Here is a 13519-nt window from a genome sequence, read left to right on the forward strand (position 1 = left end):
GTTGGTAGTGTTTGTGTGCTGCACGCATACTTACAGTGCACACTGCCCTTCAGTGCCTCTGTTAGGATGAAAGAAGTATACACTTTGTGGCTTAGACAAGGTGAGCATGGGTAGGGAATGGTGTGAGTGTCCAGACTTGAGCACATCCAGATACCAAGAGGGGTCAACACCCATGCCCCACCTTGACTGAAACCTAATTCAACTCATCCTTCTGGCATTTATATAAGGCAGCATGTTTACCCAAGTGCTGAGATGTGGTCTCCAGGGCAGGACAGGCCATCAGTAGAGGCCAGGTCAGTTAAGAGCTGAAGAGAACAAGGTCAACATAAAAGCTTTTAGGTGACTCACAATGCCTGGGTAAGTTCTGTCTGTAGTGTGAACAGTATGGATTAGAAAGTAGGCTGGGCCCCAGCATCACTCAGCTGTGCTGTGACGGTCATCTCTAGGCCCACCTGACAGATTCTTACATGCGTTTCCCCTGCAGGTGACTCCAGAACACTGTATCTTTGCCAGCAACACATCTGCTCTCCCAATCAATCAAATTGCTGCTGTCAGCAAAAGGCCTGAGAAGGTAAACCAGACAGAAAACCCTCAAACGGCAGACTGCTGCAGACTCACTAGCTGAAATTTTAGAATGTGAACCGAGAAGAGACCAGTGTAGATTATGAAATGGATGCGGTGCTTCCCCCAAAATGGAACAGAAAACTGAACTCCATGCTCTGCAGGTGTAGGAATAGGTAGATTATAGCTAAAAACACTTTGGTGTGTATCCCATGGCAGCTATTTTTCAAGTGTAGAATATTAAAATTACTTACATTAGAATCAGGTATTAAAGGCTAGGCCCTAAACCAAGAAGCAAAGTGCTGTTCAGCTATCGTACAGTGTGGTAGCTGCCTAAGCTGGGTAAGACTCCAGCTCCAGACCTGGAGGATTGGGGCTGGGGGACCTACAGCCTCACTCTGAACCTTTCCACCCATGATATGAAAGTACTAAATTTAGAAGTACCTTCACTGAGTATTTGAAATGCTGCCTAGAAGGTTATCTTTGCTTAAGCAGATCCAGGAAGAATGCAGTCATTCAAAGAGGAAAAAAAAAAAAAAACAGCCTCACTTCTCCAGAGGATACCAGTTGCTTCAACTGAGCAGCCAGAGAGACTGGAAATAACAAACAAAAAATTCTGAACAGCTAAAGTTGCTAATACTAAGTCTGTGTCTCCAAACCATACAAGCCTGATTCTTCCTCCTCACACAGTGTGTGACTGCAGAACAGGCTACCTTTCCTAACACACTGGGTCCAGGGATGTGATGTGGGGCCTGAGGGAAGCGAGCCAAGAGATGGCAGGAGACCACGGACCCAAACCTCGGCCTAGATCAGCAGTGTTCTGCCCACAGACCTTTCTCTCCAGTGTTTCCCTAGAGAACCAGGGAGTGGTCAGGCTCTCCGCAGGACTGGTAATTTGTTGGCTATGGCTCCCTCACCAGGTGATCGGCATGCACTACTTCTCTCCTGTGGACAAGATGCAGCTTCTAGAAATCATCACAACTGACAAAACCTCCAAGGACACAACGGCCTCTGCCGTAGCCGTGGGTCTCAAGCAGGGGAAGGTCATCATTGTGGTCAAAGTGAGTCCAGAATTAGTGGCAGGTTATGGAAGTTCTAACAAGATTTCTTGAGCCTCCAGGTTTGTTATAACTCTTCTGTAGGGGAAATAGCAGCCTCTAAAACACTGTCCACTAGGTTATCTCCAAAATGCACAGTAGTAGTGACTGTCTCGCTGAGGTGGGGTAGGTGCAGGATGTCTGGGCGCTGGCAGGTCCTCTCTGGTGACTACAGACTTCAGAGATGACATGAAACCCAGACTGTTAAAGGTGGCTTCCTCTCCATCATAACATTGAGCATTCTGAGAGAGCTTAAGCCAGCTGAAGCTGTGAATGATTTCTGGGAAAGGGAGACTAGATGATGTGGTGGGCAGCAAAGCAAGGCTGTGAGCTTTTTTCCTTTCCCTTGGCAGGACGGACCTGGCTTCTACACCACCAGGTGTCTTGCTCCCATGATGTCTGAAGTCATGCGAATCCTCCAGGTGGGTTTTGTTCTATGGAATGTCTGAGGCCTTGTCAGATCTTTTTCTCTGTCCTCCAAGCTAAAGATGTCCAGATGAAGGACAAGCTCCCTCAGAATGTACTACTGCTTTTCCCTAGAGTGTGTCTCCCTCTCACACTGAAACAGGAAGTCCTGGGACTGAGACTATGCCCAATAGGCAGTGTTAACTCTGCTGGTCACTCCCCAGCATTGCAGGAGCCAAAGTCTCCCAGAATGCTCAGACAGACACACTGCTTCTGCATCTCTGGGGTGAGGACCTTCCAGACCAGAGCCTACTTGGCCTGACTACCATTGTATCTGCTACACACACGCGCACACACACACACACACACACACACACACACACACACACACACACACACTCTCAGATCATTCCATGGCAAAGAGGAGCCTCCTCACTGGGCCCTTCCCTAGACTCACAGTGCCCGCGCTCTCAGTCCTGGTGTCCTGGTAGCATCCTGACATTCAGAGTCACAAGTGACAAGGAGCTGAGTGATCTGAATTCCTGTGGGCTAGCTGCAGGGCTTCCACTTGTCCTTTACCGGATGAAGGGCTGGTTCTGGGCCTGGCCAGGTGATGCCTAAGAAAAGAAGTGGGCTGCACAAGGCTGTCCTGTGGGTTATGACAGGCAGCCCTTCTGTGGGGGACCTGGGATGACTGTGCTGAGGCCCTTACTTTATTTTACCTCTTGTTCAGGAAGGAGTTGACCCTAAGAAGCTGGACGCCTTGACCACAGGCTTCGGCTTCCCTGTGGGTGCTGCCACCCTGGCAGATGAAGTAGGTGTGGATGTAGCACAGCACGTAGCAGAAGATCTAGGCAAAGCCTTTGGGGAGCGATTTGGAGGTGGCAGCGTAGAACTGCTGAAACAGATGGTCGCCAAGGGCTTCCTGGGTGAGTACCCCAGGATGCAGGAGTTAGCTGCTACTTACAGAGCTCCAAGTGGGTGTCTGGGGATACAGGGTAGAGGAGAACGTTCCCCAAACAAAGATACCTGGACATATGGAATCTCATAGGCTGGGAAAAGGCAGAGTCAAGGCTTATAAGACTGTCATGTCTTCCAGATAGCCCAGCATATTCCTCCTGCCAAGGTCTGAGACTTCAGGAGCGAGTCCTATATCCACTAGACCCTGTGGTCTGGCTGCCCTTGGAGAAAAGTTCAACCTTTCATTCAGAACATACAATTGGGGCTGCAGTGAAATCACCTTTAGGACCTGGGCCTTCTGTTTGTATTTAAAATTCAGGGGTGGCCGTGGAGGTGCCCTTTCTTATGCAGACTCAGTTCCATGCAGCAGAGCTGCTTCTCTCCTCTGCCAACCATCTGACAAGAGTCAAATGGCTCGATTGGCTTGATTGGCTGCCTGCAGGAGCTTAGCGTTCAGCAGAGTGCTAGGAGCTCACAGCATCGGCAGAAACAGAGTCTTCAGCTGAGGTGAAGGGCAATGACTAACGCAGTCTCCTTTCTCTCAGGTCGCAAGTCTGGGAAGGGCTTTTACATCTATCAGGAGGGCTCAAAGAATAAGAGTTTGAATTCTGAAATGGATAATATCTTGGCAAACCTGAGGCTGCCTGCCAAGCCTGAGGTGTAAGTTGATTTGAGTGACTATTTGCCCCAAAACGTTTCTCTTGGTAGCTCAAAGCTCCTCGGGTCCCTTTTCTATCCTATTTATGACCCAAAGTTGGCAAAACACTGCACAGCTGAACTCCTTGCACATAAGCCCAGTTGCAGTATCCAGGTGAGAGTGGGCCAAGCCTCGCACACCCTGCCCGCTCCAGCCTGGCCTGTCAAGGTGGGAGGTGGTTGTGGAGGCACCTGCACCCTCCTCGATGTGTTACCTGACCCTTCAGACGTGGCAATCATCTCTCCTGTGCTCCCTGTAATAGCACCCCCTTACCCAAGAGAAAGGACTTTCATCTTTCAGGATGGTGTGGTCTGCCCTGGCCACTGGCCTCCCTAGAACCCCCACCTCATATACTGCGCTTCAGAGCTTTCTTTCTCTAGCTAAATTCTCTTTCCTGCTCCCCTCTCTTCCTCAGCTCCTCTGATGAAGACATCCAATACCGTGTGATAACAAGGTTTGTGAATGAGGCAGTCCTGTGCCTACAGGAAGGGGTCCTAGCCACACCTGCAGAGGGGGACATCGGAGCCGTCTTTGGGCTTGGCTTTCCCCCTTGTCTCGGAGGTCAGTGTGCAGACTGAGAAGTTGCCTTCCTTTATCCTTGTGCAGGTTACTGTCTCTTTCACTAAAGTCTTGTTTCTGCTCAGGGCCCTTCCGCTTTGTGGATCTGTATGGTGCTCAGAGGGTAGTGGACCGGCTCCGGAAGTACGAGTCTGCCTATGGAACACAGTTTACCCCGTGCCAGCTGCTCCTCGACCATGCTAACAGCTCCAGCAAGAAGTTCTACCAGTGACAGGCCCTCCCGCCCTGCCCCTCCATGCACTAACCCAGACCCGGCAGTGCCGCTTCTCAGCTGTGCTGTCCAAATTATCAGGAAGCAGGAGAAAGACCAAGGCTAGCCTTGGAATTGTTCCTCCATCATAGTGCCTTCAGTCCTGGCCCGCTCTTCCTCCTGGTGAAGTCTGACTGTGAATTAAGTGTTTGCACTTCATGTTGGAGGGTGAGCCCCACTGTGCTTCTTTTGCAAGCCCTGCCTGAGACCCAAATCAGCAGCTAGGAATAACCCAGAACACCTGCTGCCTGTGCCTTCCAGTGGGCCAGTGAGGCCAGGTAGTGGTGAGGGCATTTTTGCACCACGCCAAACATAGGATAACAATAAAATCCAGACTGTCAGCCTCTGCCAGCCTGGTCTGTTTTCTTCTGCCTGCCCTTGTGTTTGAGCACCCCCTTCATAAAAAAAAAAAAAAAAAAAAGCCCTGTGCTGTGGATCACAGATGTGCTGGGAAGATGCTGAGGCAGCTGCTTTAGGCGGGGATTGTAATGTCAGAAAACAGACTCTCTGTGCCATGCCTTAAGCTTGACCACCTAGTGCCTTGGCTGGGCTGCCTATGGCACAGTTGCAGCCCTGGTCGCCGAGAGTGGGAACAGTGGGGGCATGGTGTACCAGGATGCGAAAGATACTCCTTTCCACAAACCATTTCCTCACTGTGCCATTGTAACGTCCTTGGCATGCCTCATCCCTGGCTTCTGAGGATGCTTGTGGGAAAAGTTATGCAAAGGATGGAACACTGGCCTGCTGTTTTGGAATCCTGCAAAACTGAGGAAGACGGATGCCCACAGATCAACCTACCTCTTTTCTGTGGCCTCAGTTTGTCCCACCTCTGTCCCTCAGTGGCAGAGTTCTCACTCTGGGAGAAGCAGGGCCTAGCTGTATAAACAGTACTGGGCCCCTAACTGGGTCCCACTGAGTCACTAAGTGGGTATGGAACCTAATTCAGGTCCCATCTGGATCACTTTGCCTTCTAACACTGCTGACTCCTGCTGTCCCACTTGTAAGTGCTTCATGTATTCCCACAGGGACTGGCAGACAGGGAGCTTACCTCTGGCTCCACCCGAGGCTTGCAGTTCATTGCTAGGAAGACCAACCCTAAAGTTGGTCATCTTAAATGCATTTTCAGATAGCCAGAAGGCAAAGAACTGACCACTTGCACAAAGGCCAAGCCCAGGTGTCTGCTGTGTGACTGAGGGTGTCTCTGGAGCTGGCAGAGTGGCAGTAACACCAGACCTGGTCACTGAGCTTTGACTTCTGGGTCTTCCCTGCAAGCACAAGGGTGTGGGCTCTGATAAAAATGACTTGAGTAGCCTAGTGGTGGCAGGTGGATCTCTGTGAGTTCAAGAAACTGTCTCAAAAAAGAAAAAGATTGTTGCAGGACGATAGCGTTTCACAGGCCACAGATTTCAGTGGAAATCTGTGGGGACTGCTGCCATGTGAATCCAGGGTATATAAGAGTAGGCTACACATACCATTTCCAGAGTCCTTCCCTGCCCTTGGTCCTCATGGCCTTCCACAAAAAGAATCAGCCAACACCCAAGGTCCTACTCTTTCACTACTCTGGGGTCTAGCCTTTTATTTCTTCATTCCTTGAGGTTTCATTAAACAACTGTGAGAAGACAAACAGCACAGCACAAGGTTCCTTGTTTCCGTCTGAAAGGCACAGATGGACGGGGCTTATCTATTCATAAAACACAGGAAATAAATATCTAGGTAGGCCAGGGAACGAAGACAAGAAAACTGCTACCTCTGGGACCCTGACACCAGAGGCCACGCATGTGGTTCTTATTAGAGGTGCTGGAGAATGACAGCGAGGGGTGTATATTAGCCAGGCCTCTACTGTCACAGATCACCATACATAAGACTGAAGGGCACAAAGATCCAAACCATGAGAATAAGGTCATGGCCGAGCTCAGGAGCAAGCTGCCTTCCTGAGCCACTTGCCACCCTTTACCAGCTACACTGTCCTCTTATCAGTGACACACCGAGGAGGACAGCAAGAGTCCAGTAGAGCCAAAGCTGATGGCAGGAGACTGGTGGGGTAGAGGTAGCTGGCCTATACCTGGCTCCTCTCCCTCAGGTACTAGGTCCTCAGACTGCCCTGTGGAAAACAACAGGCTATTTGTGATGACATCAGAACAGAGACTCTGGTGCTGGACATAGGCCTGTAACTGATTCACCAGGGCAAGGGGCACCTCACAGACAGAAATCACATCCCTAACTCTGGAAGAGCTGCAAGCCAAAGCCCAGAGTATGAAAGAGAGGGCACTTTGGGGACACTGTGCTTAAAAAGATGAGCCATCTTCCCTCGTCTCTAACCTGAACATACAGGGCTAAGAAAGGCATTCTACCAGCACAAAGTTGCCCGATGACATACACACCACCTTTACCCTGCTGTGGGGATGGCACTAAAACCCTCACCAGGCAGCTACAGAGCAGTAGCATGCCCCTGCAGGGTCTGGCCCCAAAGGGCCACCGTTCCCAATGTACCTCCCCTGGGACACTCGGGTGTTTCAGAGCAGCCTCCATCTTGGCCCAGATTTTCTCTGCAGGAAGAACCTGCCTCTGGGAGTGCTGTTTCTGGCAGAACCAAGTTAATACCCAGGACCTCTGCTCCCAAAGTTCAGGCTGTGCGGCAGCTGACTGAACAGTTCAGATCTTGGGTCTCCAACCTTTGATGAACTGCATAATCTTCTTGACCTGAAGCTTGGTGAGATGAAAGTCATCAGCCAAGATGTCTTCACTGAGCTGCACAAAGATGCTTCCATCAATGCGTTCTCGGGCAAAGAAGCTCACCACGTCCTCTGAGAGCCCAATGAAGCGCAGACTACGTGAGACCTCTTCCAGGGAGAGTGCAGACAAGTCTGCTGGTGGCTGCCATGAGGAAGCATCCCGGACTCCAGCGCTCGTGGCTCCCTCCCGGGGGCTGCCAGGAGGCCCTTCCAGGCAACCTTGGGTGAGAAAGAGTAGGGTTCCTCCTGCCTCAGGCCCCTGCAAGGCAGCTGGTGACAATGAGGCAGGGACTTGCCTCAGCACCAAACCTTCGGGCTCAAAGGCCTTGGGCGGACCAAGTGGTGAAAGGCAAGGTCCAGACGCAGGTGCCCCCGCAGCTCTGGGCTCCTGACAGCGCAGCAGCTCCAGCTCAGGAGGACTGGCCTGCCCCAGCTCAAATGGGTCCAGGGGCTCCAGCGCTGGCTCCTGCCACTCAGAGGACGACAAGGAGGAGGAGAGAGCAGCTGAGTAACCTTGGCCCTGTGGGCCTGGGCCCGGGGAGTGTATGGGGCTGGAGGTAGCCAGGGCACCCGAGGTGGATGTGGACCCAGAGGAAGAGGCCGCTGGAGCACCTGAAGGGTGGGCGGGCCCAGAGAAAGGGTTGAGTGCACCAAAGGGAGCCAAGGACTTCTGGGGACGAGAGGGCTTGAACAGAGGCGGGCAGCTATGGTAGTTCTTAACCACTGGGGTGTCAACCCCCAAGAGGGAGGTGGTTCGACCACTCAGGGGCTCTGCTAGGGCTCTCGAGGCCTGGCTGGGCTGAGTGGTGGTAGAAGGTAGGGGTCCTGGTGGCGGGCGACTAGAGGACTCGCTGGCTTTACAATCTCCCCAAGTGCAAGGGTAGCAATAGAGAGAGTATGCATCCGGTGATGGGGAACCACTGCCACTGCGGGATCCTGCCCTATAAGCAGAGACAGACACACAGGATGCACACATAAGGCAGAGTGGAAAGTGACAGTCACAGGACCCCAGAGCTGTCAGCAGGAAACTATCCCTCTACTGTATAGCCTGAGACCCTCTTGGATCCCCTAAGTCCCCAAGTCATGTCAGAACACGCAGGAGAAATTAAACTGAGAAAGTACAAATTGAAAAAAAAAAAAAAAAACGAGAATCTCAAGGCTAAAGATAGGACTTTGTGGTGAACAGCACAGTTGCTTTTCCTGAGGACCCTAGTTAGGTTCCCAACACCCAAATGGTAGCTCATAACCACTCATAACTCCAGTTCCGGGAGATCTCGAAGACCTCTTCTGACCTCCATACCTACATGCAGACAAAACATTCATACACATTAAATAAAATCAGTAAATCTTAAAAAAGAAAATGAAAGATAGGTGCTCCCTGCAGCAGAGTGACCAGGGCAGGGAGTGACCACCCACCACTACCCCATGCAGTGGAGCAAAGCCAGGGACCAAGGTAGTAACTCACCCATCCTGCAGGCCAGAGGAATAGTAGGAAAGACTGGAGCTGGGTGAGTGGACAGGCTGCAGCTTGGGAAAACGGGGCGGCACTGGAGGGCTACCTGTGAGTCGGCTGCAGCTGCTGCCACCCCTAGGGGGCACAGGAGGGGCGTGAAGCAGGCGGCACTCTTCCTTCACCTGCAGACAGAAGACCATGACTGCCTCACTGGGCAGCTGGTCCTCCTTACCTCACCTCCCAAGCAGGTGGGCTTGGGCCTAAGACTTTGTCCCACGCAGAATGGAAGCTGCTCTGTCTAGACACCCCTAGTCTATTCCCAGCCTATTTTGTCCCTCGGTCCACAACAGTCCCCTATTCCATCGTAAATTTATTGTGAAGGTTGATAGGTTCGGGAACCGGGGTGGGAGTGAGGGCGATAGAGAATATTCCTTCTTCAGGGAAAAGAAAGGGGACCTGCTACCTGTCCTTACAAATTAAGTTCCCCAAAGAGTGTGTTAAAAGGTGTGATTGATAAGGGAAATATCCTGTGGACAAATAGGTGGGGAACTGTTAAATATCAGCGCAGAGCAAGTCCGAGCCTGTAATGAGGTTCTAACTCAGGAGTCCAGGAGTTGATGGAGATCACTCACATTTCCTACATTTATTGCACCTCAGAACTTTTCCATCATGGAGGACTTTGTGGAGCTTGTGGGTAGCTCTGTTTCCAGCTCACCCTCAATTCTCTATGCCTTGCGTGTGTGTGCCCTGGTCTTTTCCCCTCTCCTTCCCCCTTGGCTCTGGTCATCCTGTCACTCCCCAGGAGCACGGAACCTCCGTGCCCCTCTAAAAGCAGCCAAAATTCCTTCAAGGACTAGGCAGAGCTCACTCACCGCTTCGGATTTGGGGGGTACAGGAGGCGGTGGTGCCTCTGGTTCATGCCGTGGGGGCCCCACAGTCCCGAAGGAGATGAGGTCCGGCCCCGCCAGTGGCCGTGCACGGGCGTCGGCGAGGCTCTCGGAGACTTGGTGCACCCACAGCTCCTCGTAGGGGATCTCAGCGCACGCGGCCGCGGGCTCGGGCGCACCCGCCCAATCGGGGCTCACGTACTCCTGGTCGCCGTCGCCGGCAGCAGGCAGGGCGGGACCCAGGCGACCCGGCGGTCCAGGCGCGCGGACCGGCCCCGGGGCGCGCGGCGCGGGCAGGCAGAGGCGCGCACGGCGCGGGCTGGCGCAGTCTTCGGCGAGCTCGGCTGGCGCCTCGCGCACAGCAGTGGAGTACTCGTCCGGATCGAAGCGTTCGCGGCAGTAGGAGGCGCTGTCGCGCACCAGGCGCTCGACGCGCGGGTCCCCGGCCAGCAGACCCTGCGGCAGAGTGAAGCGCGGCGTGTCCGTGAGCAGCAGGAAGTGCAGCGGCGCGGGGCCCTCGCGGCGCAACGCCAGCCCCAGCACCACGGTCTTGGAGATGATGCTGACCAGCTTGTAGCAGTGGCCCTCCCGCACCGGGTGGAGGTCGTAGGGGTTGCGCGGCGGCCGGCTGGGCACCAGCACGTTCACCGGCAGCCGCACGCGCTCGATGATGGCGCGCACCGTGTGCTCGCCCTCCTGCATCTGCAGCTCCAGCGGGCTGCGCGTGCTGAAGCGGCCCTGGCACTGGAAGGGCAGGCTCAGGCTCTCGTTGGTGCGGTGGTTCATGCAGATGAGACAGGGCATCTTGCCTTTGACGGGCTTGGAGGCCCCGCCGCCACCCCCTGTGGCCCCCATGCTCCCCGGGCCGCCGATTCCGGCCAAGGCCCCTGCACGGCCCAGCTTGCGTAGGAGCGTGGTGAAGCGCGAGCGCTCCTTGGTCGTCTTGGCGCACAGAATCTCTGCCTGGCCCATGAGAGTGAGCTCGTCGCCTGCGTGCAGTGTGAAGTTGTACACCTCGCTGTCCTCGCTGAACTCGCCTGACACCACCTGGGGAATCCCATAGACAAGGTGAGACCCTAGCTAAGGTCTCAAGGAAAGTCAGACACCAGCTCCAAGCTCCTCGAGCTCTCCTTCCTCTTCAGCTGTCGCTGACATCAGAGCAAGAGCACTGGACTGAGACTGGAGGGTATCTTCGACTTTAACGTTTTCCTTAGGTCCTTAGTTACCTCATATGATACTATGAGTATAGAGATGTACTTTGAAAGTGCTCAATCACGGCAGATTTTATTAAGCCAAGCCGTCTTGATCATTTGCGTGATAACAATACCTCACCCACCCAAGACTGTATCAGGTCGTGACTCCTCCACACACTATTCCTGCTTCACCACATTTCCTAGGAAATGCTTCTGTCCACTTCCACTGAGTTCGTAAGTGGGCTTTTTTGGCATCGCCTGACTATACCAAAGGGTGCTCAGAAGCCATCTCCATCCTGGATCCCATGAGCAACACTCTAACCTAGAGAAAGGGAAGCTTGGGAAGGTCCTACCCCGTGCCAGAAGGACTAACCTTGACACTGAAGGTGATAGCTTCCATCACAAAGATTCGGTCAGGGAAGACACTGGCCACCTCCTCCACGCTGCTGAAGTATCTCACCGGCTCCCGCACATCCCGAGCCTGCTCCAGGAGCTTGAATTTGCCTGCACAGGGGACACAGGCTGCTGGAGGAAGGCCTGCCTGCTAGGGGCCAGGTCTGAATTCTAGGCATATCAGGTTCCTTACTAATTGCTATCCCAAACTTATACAGTCCCTCTGGAATTCAGGTGGGCACAAGGCAGGTATACTAAGTTATAATGTAAACATCATATAAATTGTCTCACCTCGCCAACCATATCCGCTTTTGTGATGAATTTAAAGATAGGCTAAGAGCCACTCTGCCTTCACACAGATGGGAAAGCCGGGAATTAGTGAGGACCAACAGAGGGTGATGGAGAGAAGGCAGTTCCCATAGCTCTGCTGCAGTCCCTTTCCATAGTTCGCTCACATTCAAGGCGTTCCCACCCCACTGTTCTGTCAGTCACTACCAAATTCCCTTCAGATCAGACAGTTCTGTAAACAGTCTGCTTCCCATAAATTTAGGCCAGCTGGAGAGATGGCTGAGCAGTTAAGAGCACAAAGATGCTCTTCCGGAGGTCCTGAGTTCAATTCCCGCAATCACTTGGTGGCTCACAACCATCTGTAATGGGATCTGAAGCCCTCTTCTGGTGTGTCTGAGCAGCAAGTGACAAGCCCTGAGGCACACCTATGAGAAAACAGCTCCAAAAGAAGAGACCTGCCTGGCACAATGTGTGGGAATGAAAGAACAACAGACTGAAGCACCACTGAGACTGTGGGGCAGGTACTTTATGAAAGTAGAAAAGAGAGTCTTAACCCTTTGGGGACCTATGACCCCCTAAAAAGCCCACACTGCTCATAGTATAAACACACAGTGAAGAGGGTTCCTGCCCCTCCCAATGTCCAACCAGAGGCAGAGGGAAACTAAGAGACCCCTGGTGCCTGACCTGAAGAGCCCCTGGCCAAAGGCAGGGCCTGAACCACCAACATCCAGCACCAAGGAGAAGATGGAACTAAGAAAGAGAAGAGAGGACAGCGGAGGTGCCCTGGAGCAAACCGGAGTGAGGGTCCTGGTCCAGCCCAAACCTCCCAGGCGCCAGAGGGAAGAAGCGCCACAGCCCAAGGCAGCGGGAAGAAAAGGAGGGGCCAGGGTCAAGGCGGAGTCTCGAGGACTCGCTAACCCACTTCAGTCTCCTCCTTCCCCACATCCACACGTGAACCCCTACCCCCTTAACCACGAGCTGCCAGACGTGGAGAAATGCCTGCTGCCCCCTGTGGCGAGATTTGGAGCCCAGTCAGGGTTGGATCCTGGGAGGATGTGGCAGGGAAGATCGATGTAACCATGGTATCCAGCACCGCCCCCTCAGCCGCCCAGCCGGGTCATTTCTTCGGGGAGGAAGGAAGGGAGACCTCCCGGGAGTCGTGCGTTGCCCTCTAGAAGCCTTCTCTGCCCTGCAGCTTCCTCTCCTGCGTCCCCCAACGTCAGTGTTAGTGGCAAGGTCTACTACAGGATCTGGGGGACTGTCGCACATTTGCACTGTGCTGATCATCCTTTCCAGCCCGAAGCACCCTACCCTGCAGCGGCCTCTCAGAACTTGACCTCTCTCGGGCGGGCGAGCTCTCAGTAAAGAACAGCGGTAGCGACTCAGCTGCTACTGTTTAGTTTGCACAAAGCCCTGTCCGTCCGTCCGTTCTGCATCGCAGCGGTTAGGTGGGAAGGATCATAGGCTTCAGACTTGGATGTGGCTGAATCTCAGTTCTGCCACCAAGCAGCACGTGAACTCTTTTTCTATCTGGACTTTGTGAATTCCCGTATGTAAAATGGATCTATACTACGTGGCTCACATTGGAATTGAGCGGAGGGGCGCACCTGACTAGGACTCTGCAGGGCCCAAGGCCAAGGCTCTGGAAATATCCAGTGTTTGGGGAAGGTGTTTGCACCCTCAGGCAGCACTGGCCCAGATTTCTCAAGACACCAAGTCACCCTGACTCCCGCAGCCTAGAGACCGCAGGCAGCAGCAGTGGCAGCGCCCCCAGTCCCACCCCTCCCCCGCTGGCCACAGCCGGCCGGGCCAGTGCCATTATTAATTCATTGGGAGGGCTCAGCGTGGAGCCTGCACTCTGAGCCTCTTCGGAGGCCCAGCCCCCCTCTCCACTCCCACGAATTGAGGCCCCCAGCGGAAGAGGGAGCAGGGGCCGCAGGCTCTACCGGCCAGCTGCCACCCCACTGTCCTGTCCCCACCTCTCAGGCTCACTAAGGAGGCATCCCCTCCTCCATTCATAGTGT

The 13519-nt window shown here is 53.7% G+C and overlaps 2 protein-coding genes across 3 annotated transcripts in view; one reads left to right on the forward strand and one right to left on the reverse strand.

Annotated features, from left to right (window-relative positions):
- Hadha (hydroxyacyl-CoA dehydrogenase trifunctional multienzyme complex subunit alpha) overlaps window positions 1-4895 on the forward strand; it is a 33759-nt gene extending 28864 nt beyond the window's left edge. The window contains exons 14-20 of the mRNA XM_034514119.2: window positions 485-571; window positions 1482-1622; window positions 2012-2080; window positions 2797-2992; window positions 3569-3683; window positions 4136-4281; window positions 4365-4895. Of these exons, the coding sequence (XP_034370010.1) occupies window positions 485-571; window positions 1482-1622; window positions 2012-2080; window positions 2797-2992; window positions 3569-3683; window positions 4136-4281; window positions 4365-4510 (900 nt within the window). The 3' untranslated portion in view covers window positions 4511-4895. The remainder of the gene's footprint in view (window positions 1-484; window positions 572-1481; window positions 1623-2011; window positions 2081-2796; window positions 2993-3568; window positions 3684-4135; window positions 4282-4364) is intronic.
- Window positions 4896-6165: 1270 nt separating this feature from the next.
- Garem2 (GRB2 associated regulator of MAPK1 subtype 2) overlaps window positions 6166-13519 on the reverse strand; it is a 12789-nt gene continuing 5435 nt past the window's right edge. The window contains exons 3-7 of one of the 2 annotated variants that reach the window (XM_076942193.1): window positions 11188-11318; window positions 9607-10668; window positions 8747-8916; window positions 7346-8222; window positions 6166-7255 (exon numbers count right to left, since the gene is read on the reverse strand). In XM_076942193.1, the coding sequence (XP_076798308.1) occupies window positions 7202-7255; window positions 7346-8222; window positions 8747-8916; window positions 9607-10668; window positions 11188-11318 (2294 nt within the window). In that variant the 3' untranslated portion in view covers window positions 6166-7201. Of the gene's footprint in view, window positions 8223-8746; window positions 8917-9606; window positions 10669-11187; window positions 11319-13519 lie in introns of both variants that reach the window. The other variant, XM_034514246.2, reaches the window with a different exon arrangement.

This window comes from Arvicanthis niloticus, chromosome 11, assembly GCF_011762505.2.
Source record: "Arvicanthis niloticus isolate mArvNil1 chromosome 11, mArvNil1.pat.X, whole genome shotgun sequence".
Classification (NCBI taxonomy): domain Eukaryota; kingdom Metazoa; phylum Chordata; class Mammalia; order Rodentia; family Muridae; genus Arvicanthis; species Arvicanthis niloticus.